Source organism: Gracilinanus agilis, chromosome 3 (genome assembly GCF_016433145.1).
Source record: "Gracilinanus agilis isolate LMUSP501 chromosome 3, AgileGrace, whole genome shotgun sequence".
In the NCBI taxonomy this organism is placed as follows: Eukaryota; Metazoa; Chordata; class Mammalia; order Didelphimorphia; family Didelphidae; genus Gracilinanus; species Gracilinanus agilis.
Window position 1 is genome coordinate 188,897,720 of NC_058132.1, and position 14,708 is coordinate 188,912,427.

The window sequence follows — 14,708 nt, forward strand, 5'->3', positions numbered from 1 at the left end:
ACTCATGTGGAAAGGAGGACCATGGGGAAAAATAATCTTGTTTTTCATATCAGCTAATTAGATATAAGGCTGCAATTTCTAATTAGAAAATGCAATTCTATATATAAAAAACCAGCATATGAATCAAGTCCATTAAAATAGATTAAATTTCTATTATTTTTCTTATTAATGCCATCAGTCCTATTACAGAAAAGTCCTGGTTGATTTTAACAAGTAATATTTTAATTAAGACTTTGGTTTTTTAGATGCCCATTTTCCCACTATTCTTCTCATGGTGTTTATAGTACCAGTATAACTTTCCAAAACTAGCTTTGTCATTAACCCTGTTGAATTTGTTTGGTATAGTGGAAAAAGAGAAAAAACACTTGACTGGAAGTCAGTAAGTTTGGGTGCTAGTCTGCCAGTAACCTATGTGACCTTGGGTCAGTCACTTAAAACACTACACCTCAGTTTCTTTATATGTTAAATGAAGGAGGCTTAGAAGAGACCTATCTAGTTTAATAATTTTCAACAGAATTTCATATTTATTAATACATGCTTCTTGCTATTTCACAAAATTGCTGAGAAAAGGCATTGACGAAGAAAAACAAAGTGGAGAAGTGGAACACCAAGGCAACCATGGCCCTTTGACATACAGTACAATTTAAAATCAGTTTCTATTTCTTTGGGGAAAACTGAGTGACTTTACATTTGGAATCTCTACTCTCTCTAGATAATTATTATTTTTTCTAGATAATTATTAATAGACAAAAATAATAGATTTTAATTGACTTGATGTAATTTTAACTTAAGGGAACTTAAATTCCTTTTCCTTTCTTTTTAAGAATAAAGGCTCACTACAGTTTGAAGATAAATGGGATTTTATGCGTCCTATTGTTCTGAAGCTTTTACGCCAGGAATCTGTCACAAAACAGCAGTGGTTTGATTTGTTTTCGTAAGTAACCTTTTCTAATTTGGGGGCCAATATAATAGTAATATAATAGTCATTCTGCTATAAATGGATTTAAAATTTTTTCGATGAATCAAAATAGCTGTGCCTTTTGAACTGGCATATTTACATGTAATATGAAATTGACAGACTTTAAGATTTGTAGCACTTTTGAGATCGTTCAAATTTTTCTTAATTACCTAAAAGAATAACTTTTTCAGTTGTCTGCATTACTGCCTTCTTTGGGGCCCTTAGGTGTTTGATGTTTTGTATATTGAGTGCCTCAAATAGCAACTTAATATTTATTTACTAAATCATAATTGATAGAGGGAGTTCCTTTTGTGGAAGAAATCTCTTAATTGCAGCTATCATGCTCATAATAATATCCCATGAGAATGAAATCATAAAAGCCAACAGAAAAGTTTATTTTTCTGTTCTATATCAGTTCTCATCCCAATTCTGCTACTAATCAATTGGTGACCTTGGACAAGTCACTCAAAGTGCCTAGATATTAGTTTTCTAAAAAGTAAGTCTAGTTAAACTTCACTGTCTTTTTTGTCTCTAAAAATTCTGTGACTATATAATAAGCATAGATTTATCTTTGTGCCAGTTGTTTTAAGTCAATGAGAAAATAAGATCAAATGTGATTATATTCATAAAACACTTTCCAAACCTTAAAATATATAAAAACTAGCTATTATTGTTGTTAATTGTAGACCATGGAATGATACTGCCATCAAAATTAAGGTAGTTTTAATAAATAATGAAATTAAACCTCATTTTAATCAGTATTTCAGCTACTGATTCAGACAGGAATTGTTTCTTTTTGGCCAAAATACCAAAAAGTTAATGATCTGTGAGCATCAAAACTTTGCCATTTAAAATTACTTTAAATGTACCTTTTTGTAATATAATTATTTCCTATATATCTTTTTTTTGCAAATTCAACTTTTTGTATACTGTGTGGTGACAGTAGGGTTTTAAAAAAATTTTATTACTGGTTTACTAAATAAGAGGAAACACTTAAAATGTAAAGTAAATACCTTAGGAATGTGTAAATAAAAAATACCCGAAAGAGTGTGAATCTGGATAGAATGAATGTGATAGAGCTTGACTGGATTTTGAATGACTGACAGAGTAGGTTCTATAGAGAACACTGATATGTATTATTTATTAAGAGTAATAAGACATGTTCAGATTAGAATCTGTCTCTTAGGAACTTCTTTCTAAAGCTATGTAGCAAATACACATATGTATGTATATATATGTATATATACAGTGAGGGCATATAAGAATTATTTCCTTAAAGGTGATTTGTCTTCATTATCTTCTAGGGATGTCCATGCAGTTTGTCTGTGGGATGATAAAGGCCCAGCAAAAATCCATCAGGCTTTGAAAGAAGATATACTTGATTTTATTAAACAAGCACAGGCAGTGAGTCCTTAACTTGTATTTTTTATGTGACCTGACTTTGAGTTTTACCTTGAAAACTTTACTTAAAAATTTTTTTTGGAAGATGACTTTTAAATTTTTTTAATATTTTCAATTACATAGAAAAACAAATTTTAGCAATTGTTAGCTGGCATTTTGTGATTCAGATTCTCTCTAAAATAGGTTATACCAGTGTTGCAGTACAATATATATTTCTTATGCCTTGAAAGAAAATACTTATCACACATACAATAAAAAACATAAAGGCAATAATATGAAAAATGGCATGCTTTGATCTGCAAACTCCCAACAGTTGTAATAATTTAAATTATGAGGCTGATAGCAACTTAATAACTTTATTAAATCAAAGTAGTAGTAGTAGTAGTAGTAGTAGTAGTAGTAGTAGTAGTAGTAGTAGTAGTAGTAGTAGTAGTAGTAGTAGTAGTAGTTGTTGTTGTTGTTGTTGTTGTTGTTGTTGTTGTTGTTGTTGTTGTTGTAAAGAGAGGGAAAGGTAAGTAGAGGTAGAGAAATACTTAGCTTTCTGATCTATTGGCCGCCATGATGGGCCTGTAGCTAAACTCCGATTAAGGTTCCTTCCGCTCTCCATGCTTCCACCAGAAGATGTTTACTTCTTGTTGGGTCTCTCCTTATAAGTTGTTTTCTCCACCCACTAACTCTCACACATCAAATCTCAGAAACCAACCATAGTTTCTTAATTTGCCTGGGTTGTCCTGGAGGGCAGTGCCTGTGGAATCAGTTTCCTGTCTCGTTGGTTCCTCGGTTCTTTAACTTTCCTTTTCTGAGGGCTTATCTGTATCTGAATTTACTCAGTGGTCTTTGACCTCCAGGTCATTGAGAGATGATGTTTAAAAAAAGATGACATAATGGAGAAAGAAATTTGCTTATGACACAGTTCCTTCTTTGGCTATAGACAACATTTTTCATCATGAGTCCCTTGGGGATTATCTTGGGACCTTGCTTTGCTGATAATAGTTTAGTCCTTCACAATTGATCATTGTGTAATACTGTTCTCCTGGTTCTGTTCACTTCACTTTGTATGAGTTCATATAAGTCCAGGTTTTTCTGAACTCATCCTGTTCATCATTTCTTATGTCACAATAGTTTTCCATTAAAACCACATACCACAGCTTGTTTAGCCATTCCCCAATTGATGGACATCCCTCAGTTTCCAATTCTTTGCCACTACAAAAAGTGCTACTGAAAATATTTTTGTACCAATTGGTCCTTTTCCCCTATCTCTAATCACTTTGGGATACTGACCTAGGAGTTGGGTCAGATGGTATGCATAGTTTTATGGCCCTTTGGGTGTGGTTCCATAGTGCTCTCAAGAACTGTTGTATCAGTTCACAGTTCCACCAACAGTGTACTAAGTGTCCTAAATTCCCACATCCCCTTCAACATTTATCATTTTTCTTTTTGATCCTATTGGCTAATCTGATAGGTGTAAGGTGGATCTCAAAATTGTTTTAATTTACATTTCTCTAATCAATAGTGATTTTCATATGACTAGTTTTAATTTCTTCATCTGGGAAACTGTCTTTTTGCATTTTTTAACCATCTATCAATTGGTGAATGCTTTGTGTTCTTATAAATTTGACTCACCTCTATATATTTGAGAGAAATGAGGCCTTTGTCAGAGAAATGTGGCTATTAAATCTCCCCCGTCCCCCATTTTGTTGTTTCTCTTGATTTTGGTTGTGGTGTGAAATGTGACTTCTGAAGCAAACTAAAAATACTATGCTAACTTTTGAAAATTAGCTTAAAGTCTTTTTATAATGAGGTTGCTTTTTGGGGTTAATATTTTGTTTTCAATGAAGACTGCTTTGTGGAATGTAACATTTTGTTTATTAGATTATTTAAGAATACAACAGATCTTTTAAATTTTGTGACTAAAATACTTTTCCTTATGTTTCTTTCTTTCTTTTTTTTAAACCCTTACCTTCCGTCTTGGAGTCAATACTGTGTATTGACTCCAAGGCAGAAGAGTGGTAAGGGTAGGCAATGGGGGTCAAGTGACTTGCCCGGGGTCCATAGTGAGCAAGTGTCTGAGGCCAGATTTGAACCCAGGACCTCCCGTCTCTAGGCCTGACTCTCAATCCACTGAGCCACCTACCTGCCCCCATATCAGAGGTTTTAAATTACCTTTGCTTTCTCTTTTCTTTATTAATCAAGAGATTGTTGAATTTTAGCTTTTTGTTTTTTCTGACATGGATGTTGGTATTAATTCCAAAGAAACAAAAAAGAGATAAAGAAAAATATTCTTGCACTGTATCCAAGCATATCAGATTCTAACAATTAATTGTTAAAATGTTTGAATCTGAAGAAATTAATGAGTTTTGAATCTTTTCTTGGCTTGCTGAAGCACTGCTCTGGAAACAGAGTATATTGATAATTGACACATATGTAATATGTATGTATATTTTTATACTTCTCAACACTATTTTTAAATGAGAGATATAAACAATGGATGCTTATAGCTGAATGAAAAAACACATTAAGTATTAACCTAAACTTTCTGAAAAGAAAAATTGAAGCAAAGTATCAGTATCTCAGTATTGGGTCAGTTATTACAACTCTCAAGCAATTTTTATACCAGGTCCGAAGACCCAAAATAGTTTACTTTCTTTTATACAAAGTTTGGAAACCATAGAAAACTGGAGTTTCTGACATTTTATGTCAGTAATTTGTAGTACTCATTTAAGTTCAAATGAAGCAATAAAAGTTGCAGACTTACAGTTCTATATCTCTGAATATTAATGTTTTTACTTACAAATAGAGTCTTTATTCTGGGTTAAGATAATTCTGTTGAAATTAAAGCATTTAAAGTATCAAAAATGAGCATTAATAAGTCTTGTAGTGCAGCTAATATCTTGGTCAGGAATGATAACTTTTGTACATCTTTAGAATATTAAATGTTTTGTTGTTAACATGATTTAATAAAAAGCTTTGTTTATAAATACAAATTTGACATTTCAGAGAAAAATATTCATGACTTTTTTATTTTAAATTTGTGACATTTGGTGAAATTGAATTATGTCTATAAAAGTGAAAGAGGTTTTATTTGCATAAAAATAAATCGAAAACATCATTTGGTGTATTTTTAACATTTGGTAAATATCTATTCTGAGCTCTATATATAAAATCCAGATAATAAAATACATTGTAGTTTCTTTTCTAACACAGTCAAGAGTTGAGAGTTCAGTTTGATATTATCTAATGCAGGTTGGTTAATGTGGTATCCCACTGTGTTGAATTGAAGACAGAATCTTGTATATTTGACACAGATTTTAAATGCTAAAAAGAGACCTATACATAATTTATCTATACATATCATTTTTGTTGAGTGATGTCTTCTGTGATCCTGAGAGGGGAGGGAATGGTTGAAATACTTGGAAATGAATTCTGTTTTAAAACTTTTTTTAATTTAAAAAAAGACCTACATAGATACAACCTTTGAAGGGAGTATACTTTTAAAACCTTTAGTATAATTGCACCTCGAATTTTAAAGTCATTTTGTTCTTTTTAATGTTGTCTTTATGTATTCTTTTTAACTGGGATTGTTTTTTTCTTTTCAGAGAGTACTGAGCCATCAGGATGATACAGCATTGCTAAAAGCTTATATTGTAGAATGGAGAAAATTTTTTACTCAGTGTGATATCTTACCTAAACCATTCTGTCAACTAGAGATTACATTAATGGGTAAACAGGGCAGTAACAAAAAATCGAATGTGGAAGACAGTATTGTTAGAAAGGTAGGTAAAGTTGCCTCACTATTTCCTGTTATATACTATAGTTAGACCAACTTCTTCCCTTCAAAAATCCTATTTCTTCCTCAATCCCTTCTGATTCAAGCGTCAACATTTTTTTTCTTGTTATCTTTTACAACCTTGTCCAATTTGTAGAATTCTAATTTATTACCTTAAGACATTACTACCTACCTCTCAACTCGTGTTTCACTATCCTCTTTTTACCTTTCTTTTTCAGGGCACTAAATTATTATTCCATTTCATGATTTCACTGTTTCTGTTTATTTTTGTTTTCTTTCTGTTTTTGTTTTGCTTTCTGTTATCTGACCACTTTATCCCCTTCATATACTCCTCTTTTCCACTGTATTTAATTCTCTTCTAACCCTTTCTCTGATTAGTCATGCTTCAATTTTCACCCTCCTTTCATTGAGCTGACATTACTTTTCTGAATCTCTTCAGTTTTTATAGATTCAGTTCGTACTATGTTGTTTTGTACTTTAAGATTTTGTGTGTTTTTGGTCCTAACTAAATTCTACATTCTTTTTTGAGCAAGAGAGCTGTGTAAGCAATTAATTTTCTTTCTTGTTCATAATATTTACACCTTATAGTGAAAAGAAAAAGTACAAGGATAGGAATGAAAGAATTTGGGCTTCATTCCTTGTTTTACAATTCTATATGTGACTGTACCCAAGTCATATTAACTTCTCTAGGTCTGTTTCTTCATTTGTCACATATGATAATATCTTCCCCATTTTTTTATTGGGTAAAATGGGACAGTATATTTGATAGCACATTGAGAAAATGATACAGTAGAAATTTAGGTATCATTTTATCTTTATTATAGTTATAAGTATTTATTGCATGAATTATTTCTTCCTCTCTTCTCATCTTCTTACTTTTATATCTAGATTTGTTGAACCTGTCATTTAAATCTACTGTTTTCAGTTTTGGTAATTTAAATTTTATCTTAATTCACATCTGTTTGATTTCAGTGTCTATTACTTTGTCAAATTCTCCATTATGTTCTTGATTTTAAAATCCATTGACTTTTTCCAGTCAATCAATAATAAATTAATACACATTTATTAAGTGCCCACTGTGTATCAGTCACTGAGGATACAATAGAGATAAAAGAGGCAAAAGATAGACATGCCCTCGGGGATCTTCCCTTCTACTGGCGCAGACAATGCACAGATTAAATGTAGAGAGCAAGCTGTGTATCGCAAGAAATAAAGAAATCTCTAGACTATCATTCTGTTCTGAAGATCCAAACTTTTAGTTGTGGTAAATTAAAGCTGGAGGTCTCACCACTCCCACCCTGTGGCAAAGACCCCCTTTAGATATTCAATAGTTTGTTTTATGGGGTTTTGACAATTAACATGTCATTAACAAGGCAGAAGGTACATAGTATTATTAAGAACATGCTAAACTGTTTGGTAACAAGATTTTGTAACATTTGTAATTTTTTGTGTTTATTTTTATTGTTTTTTTATTTTAATAACAAATTTCCACATGAGTTTTCCACACTTATATGATCCAAATCGTCTCCCTTCCTTCTTTCCCCTCCTCTCCTAGAGCTGGCAAGCAATTAAATCTGGGTTACACATGCATTATCATGCAAAACATACAAAGTCATAAATTCTAATAAAAGGTTAAGATTAGAAATTTTAATTTAATTAATCCTCCAGAACTATAATACTCTGGGGAGCCTATAATTGGCATAAATCTTCATGGAATCAAATAACACCTGGACATGCCACGTTTGTTTTCATATGATTTCATCAGGTCAATTGTGCACTCACCATTCCCAATGAACGCAGCTTCTGCATGAATTTCAGCTTTTCTAGATGATTACACAGACCTGAAATTTTTATTCCTTAAACAGAATATCTTAATCTAGTTAGTTGCTGTAATATTCTAATATACCAAACTGTATACTTTTAAATACTATAGTTAATATTCTATTATTATAACTGACATCTTATACAGTTTACTAACTTTTTGTAAAAATCATAGTTGTAGTGATCTCCCTAAAGGATTATATGTGATGACTTGGTTTATGATCAATAATATAAAAGCAATATAAAACAATTTTCCTTTTAATTCTCCCTTGTTCAAAACACCCTACAATTATAATTTCATTACACTAAGGACCTTCTTTTATGAAATTTGTGTAATCCAGGACAGATGCTTTTATCAGGCTGCATTATACAAATACGTGATCAATAATAATGTTAGATTACATTATTTTGAAGTCAAATCAAAATTTTTTTCTTTCAATGCCATGTTTCAATTAATGGTTTGATACAATTAATTAGCTGCCCTTTTTCTGATGCTCACATGTTTTGTAGAGAGTCTTAGCTTTCCTTTTAATTTTTTTCCAAACTTTTTAAAGCATTGGAAATTGCTTCATAACCTCATTTATCTGCAACATGTCTCATAGACTCTAGAATCAAGGACATTCCTAACAATGCATTTCTTAAGATGACAAGCTGGACATTTCCTATTGTTGGGAGTAATAGAGCATTCCTTAATATTATCACATTAATGGATATTGTTTTGTGAAATCCTTTTTTAAAAAATATTCTACATGGTATACAGGCAAATGCCCCCAAAATCCAAAGAGCAGGACACTCCCCACAGACCTAACAAGGCACTGAGATTGGTGAAGTAGATGGATTATTAGACACTACTTCAATACTAGAAAACTCAGATGCCATATTAAATGATGAAGAGGTAAAGTCTTTATTGGATATAATTAATTCCTGTCTGGGTGACAGGTTTAGTTGACATCTGGCAGTTTGAACTGGATGGACTCAGGAAAAAAGCATTACTTTTGCATAGCAGAAAAAAATGAATTTCATGCTGGGAGTCTTGATGAAGCAAAGTCTAAGAATAAACAAATAGAACCAAGCAAGCACTCACTGGAAACAAATACTCTAAACTGAAATTATTATATGGATTAGAAGCAAATATGTTACACCTAGGGTGTTCATAGTGTTGTGAGGAAGATTACTTAATTATTATTTAGGAGACCTAGCAGGCAGGGCTGGAGAATTCTAAATGGAATGGGGAAGCAGGAAGTGTGGCCTCTCTCTCTGAGATGGACTCCATGGTGGTTGGGATAAGTTGTAACTGATCCTGGGAGACCTCAGAGGAAGTGGAGTTTGCACTCAGATTTCTTGATATCCAGAAGGAAGACTGTCATCTACTTGTGGGTAGATCTGAGAACTAAACCAGCCCAAGTTAACCTGCAACTCAGTTTGGGATTAATAGTCTCTACCAAAAATCTCCCACAAGTAGATGACAGTCTTCCTTCTGGATATCAAGAAATCTGGGTGCAAACTCCACTTCCTCTGAGGTCTCCCAGGATCAGTTACAACTTATCCCAACCACCATGGAGTCCGTCTCAGAGAGAGAGCGGCCACACTTCCTGCTTCCCCATTCCATTTAGAATTCTCCAAGCCCTGCCTGCTAGGTCTCCTAAATAATAATTTAGTAAACTTCCTCACAATAATAGTTAGTATCATTTCTAGCTACTTGAATCCTCGTAACAGAAGCTTTTTGGTTCCTTGACTGACTTCAGATAGCAATTACAATAGCTAATTAAATTGGACAGAAATTTGCCACAACAGTTAGAACATTTCTAAACACAAGGTTCACAGAGAATGATTAACCTATCATGGTTAACAATTTGGATTTATCAGAACACATTATAGGATCACAAATATCAGATAAATACATGTGATTATCAACTTTACATAAATTAATTTAATGCTGGCAAGATTTCTTCCAGGGCATAGATAGTATGGATAATGATAGACTTCCCATAAATAGGCAGCAGCTGCTATGAGACACCAACAGCAACTAAGCTGAATTGAGCAGGTTGCTGTTGCTATTGGTGGCCAGGAGTAGGCTGTAGATATTCAGGTTTCAGAACCCTTCTGCTGATATCCTTAGATGGAGTAACTTGCATCAATATAGAAAGTCAAGTGTAGAGAGCAAGGATTTCTTCTGAAAATGTCCACAGTTATTATAATAATATCCTTTCCCATGGGCAGGTGAATAAAAGAAAAAACATGAGTTAAATCCTTTTGCCAGTGAAGAACTTATGGGTGGCTCACAAGATGAGGTTTCTTTAATTGTATGTGTCTTTTACCCAATCTGTAGAATAAATTAGAATACTCTCTTAATTCACTTTTAACTGTCTATTGTCTTTATTCTTACAATAAATATGTATATATGGGATAATTGGATTAACACTGAAGTTGGATACTGTTTAAAGTATTTGGATAATACTAAACAAGCAACATATTTAAGTGTATTTTATCAGAAGCTAAAAATAGGATGACACTTTTTAAGGGGAGGTCTAAACAAAAGAGCCTTATATCTATGAGGGCATGTGTTATCATTGCTTGCCTTATAGTAACTGGAAAGAAGGAGTAAAGAGCCAAAAAATCATATAAGATGGAACTATTTATACCCCTTCATTATGTCTCTATAGAAGCAATAACTTGGCTTCAACAATTCAGTTTCCTCCCTGCCCATTCGTCAGGGATCTTTGGCACTAGCAATTAGAATTTGACCTGTCTCCAGTTCTCCAGCTTGCATTTATATATTGCTCCTTAGAAAACAAAGTTGAATGCAAAGGATAATCATACTTGCAGCCTTGTCCAATGTTGAGTGTACCTGTGAAGATTTAAATTTTCCCATAAATCAATTATCACTGGAGTTATGGAAAGAAAACAGAGTAGAAAATTATTTCAATCAAAATTCAGATGACATAGTTACAGGATATAGAGCTTAGAAGTACAAGGTATTATAGTTCAAAATCTTGATAGACACCAAAAATTCTGAGGACTTCAAAATGGAAGAATTATGTTTTCATAAGTAAAAACATTTGTCATCAAGTTTGCCTCAGATTTAGTTGCTTATAGGATTAAAATAATGAATTTCATTATTAGTTTATGTAGCACTTTATGCAATATCTCATTAGTTTTCAGGCCCACCCTATGAGCAGCCATGCGATAGATAGTACCTTCATTTTATGTGAGCAAACAAATACAAATGGACAAAGTGATTTGTCAAGCCACAGAACTAGTTAATAACATAACTGGAACTGGAAACGTGTCTCTTAGTTCATAGTAATTTGTCAGAATTATTGGCATACCTTAAGTATTAGGATTTGAACTTTTTAATTTTTTCTGCCTTTTTTATTTTTAAATTTTTATCTTTATTTTGTTCCAGTAATTTACACCTAAGTTTTCCAAAGTTATATGATTTACGTTGTCTCTTCTCCCTCTTCCCTCATCCCTCTCTGAGTTGACAGGTAGTTGCACTGGGTTATACATGTATTATCATTCAAAACATTTTCATATTATTCATTTTTGTAAGGGAGTAATCTTATAAAACCAAAACTCCAAAACATATAACCCTAATAAACAAGTGATAAATCATTTGTTTTCATTTGCATTTCTACCCAACAGTTCTTTCTGTAGAGATTAGCATTCTTTTTCATAAGTCTCTCAGAATTGTCCTGGATCATTATAATGCTATTAGTAGCAAAATCTTATCACATTTGATCATCCCACAATATTTGTTAGTGTGTATAGTGGTCTCATGGTTCTGTTTATTTCATTCTGCATCAGTTCACATAGGTCTTTCAAGTTCTTTCTGAAATCTTCCTGTTCCTCATTCCTTATAGCACAGTAGTATTCCATTACCATCACATACCACAATTTGTTCAGCCATTCTCCAGAGGGACATCCCTTTAGTTTCCAGTTCTTTGCCACCACAAAAAGTGCAAGTTCTGCCCTTTTTAGGCAAAAAATAACCTTCTATTAAAACTTTTTTAAATTAACAAACATTTATTTCTCTGTCCCCTCTCTTTGTACCCCAAATTTTTTAAAAAAGCAATAACAAACAAAACTGTCATATCAAATAGGCATGGCTAAGGAAAATAAATTCCTGCCTTGACCATATTTCTTTAAAAGTATCTTTTTCTTGGTTTCATTTTTTGACTAAGAAGTCCTAGAATGTTTAAGTTATGTCTAATGTTGAGAGAAAAAAGGATTGATATTTTAATAAAATTAAAGAACTTTATACTTGAAGTATTCAGATGTAAAATTTGTAATTTGTAATGTAAAATGATTTTTGAGGCATAATTGGCAAAATTGTTAGTGAGGATCAACTTATAACATAAAGAGCTTGTTTAGAAGGTATTAAATTCTTTAATAACCATTAGTAACATTCTTAATACTTATTTATATAATTTTGGTTTATGGAAATCCATATTCAGTCCTGAAAGTATTGAAACAAGAAAAATGTTTCAAGGATTTCTTTGTACTAAAATATTCTTTTAATTCACTTTATTGTAGGATTTGTGTTTTGTCTTTTTCCTCTAAATAATATCTACACAGGATTTTTTAAAAAAGAAAATTTATATTCTCTTGTATTTTGAGGTACTTAGAAACATAGTATTATAATGATTTTTTTAAAGTAATAAAATACATACTTTGAGCTGTTTATCAAAATTAGGTAAGATTGGGAAAGCCATCACTTTCTGACTTGAAACATAAAATTTGATGTTTTAACAAAGAGGCTGAAAGATTTGGTATAACTAGGTATTTGGTTTTCTTTTTTGCAGTCTTCACCCTCATTTTTTATATTTGCTGTAACTATATATAAATTTACACTCAATGGATTTTGTTTTCTTTTTTATATAGCTAATGCTTGATACATGGAATGAATCAATCTTTTCAAATATAAAGAATAGACTCCAGGATAGTGCAATGAAGCTGGTTCATGCAGAGAGATTGGGAGAAGCTTTTGATTCTCAGTTGGTGATTGGAGTAAGAGAATCCTATGGTATGTCTTGAATTCTATGATATTAGTTTCCTTTTCTTTTTGGAAACTCATGTATTTTATGGGTTAGAACTTGTCATTAAGTATAATTTATACAACCTTGATGTTAGATCAGATTATATATAAACATACATAAACAAAATCCACATTAAGACCCTATACATGTATATGACTATATTACAATATAATTGTATATATACAATATAATGTTTTATATATATATATATAACTATATTACAATATAATTGATTTCCTTCATAATCCTATGTATTTTATTTTCATTTATTCCTTTAAGAAATGTAATTCTGAGAAGAGGTCCATAGACATTACTAGATTGTCAAAAAGGTCCATAACAAACAAAATTTTGGTACTTCTATGCTAGATAATGAATGAAGAAGCATCAACTATGTGCAAAGCACTGTAGTGACAAATATAGTCCCTACTCTGAATGTGCTCTCATTCAGTGGTGGAGATATTATACATAGGAGAGTTCAACTGCAGTTCAGATGAAAATGACCCTTAAGATGTAGCAGCAAAGCAAGTATTTTTGTATCTTCTTTTGTGTCTTTTCCATGGACAAAATCATGATCCTTTTTTCAGTGACCATTTTGACAGGGCCAAAGACTTTGCCAGCAAGAATTTTCTTTTCTAACTCTTCAATGGGAGTGCTTGCTAAGGAGACAGATGCTGCATCACCTTCATAGAGTTTCTAGGTTACATTGGCACAGAGAGTGCTTATAATGTCTTCGTAGACTATACTGAAACAAGAACTAGTAGTTTGGTGGTTGCTGCAATTCCCAGCTTCTTGGGCTAATCTGGCCTATTGGAAGCAAATGATAATTGGTTAATACTGGTGGTGGTAAAGAAGATGGTTTCAAGATGCTTTAGTAAAAGAGCTTATCATTTGTTCACTCTGTTTAATACTTTTTCCTTGGCATTTAAGTTATGAGGTTTTGTCATGCAAAACACACTTCCATATTGGTCATTGTCGTAAGAGCATACTTATACATAACAAAAACCCTAAAATAAAACCATGAATACATGGATGTGAAAGTTCTTTCTCTGAAGGTAGAAAGGATTCCTTGTCATAAGTCTTTCAGGATTGTCCCAGATCATTGCACTGCTTAGAGTAGCCAGGTTTTCACAGATAATCATTGTCCAATATTGCTATTACTGTGTACAATGTTCTCTCAATTCTGCTTATTTGCTCTGCATCCATTTCTGCAGATCTTTCCATAAGCTATAAATTTCTGAATTTCTTGATAGATGGGCCTGTTAGATTAATTTAAATAAGGGCAATCATCTAGCACAAGGGTCAGCAACATACGGCTCTCGAGCCGTATCTGGCTCTTTTGAGGGCCAGATATGGCTCTTTCTGCAGGAGCCATAAAGTCAATTTTTTTTCAGGCGCTGTTACAGAAGCGCACACTGTGAGCACTGTACGGCTCTCGCGAAATTACATTTTAAAAAATGTGGCGTTTATGGCTCTCACAGCCAAAAAGGTTGCCAACCCCTGATGATCTTTTTCATCCATGCTTAAGTTTGGGAAATGTGCTGATTTCTTTTAGACTTTTATATTCCTAAAATTCAAAACCAATAGCCAATATTATTTTTCTTATCCCTGACTCTTGGGCAGTTAAGCAAAAGATGTTTGACTGTCTGAAGCCATATTTGAACCCAGAACCTTCCACCTCCAAGCCTTGTGCTCTATATACTGT

General features: G+C 32.5%; 1 protein-coding gene across 1 annotated transcript in view; it reads left to right on the forward strand.

Annotated features, from left to right (window-relative positions):
• The window catches only part of CUL5 (cullin 5), a 104,645-nt gene that overhangs the window by 44,260 nt on the left and 45,677 nt on the right, over window positions 1–14,708 (forward strand). The window contains exons 3-6 of the mRNA XM_044669015.1: window positions 825–934; window positions 2,263–2,362; window positions 5,956–6,132; window positions 12,852–12,993. Of these exons, the coding sequence (XP_044524950.1) occupies window positions 825–934; window positions 2,263–2,362; window positions 5,956–6,132; window positions 12,852–12,993 (529 nt within the window). The remainder of the gene's footprint in view (window positions 1–824; window positions 935–2,262; window positions 2,363–5,955; window positions 6,133–12,851; window positions 12,994–14,708) is intronic.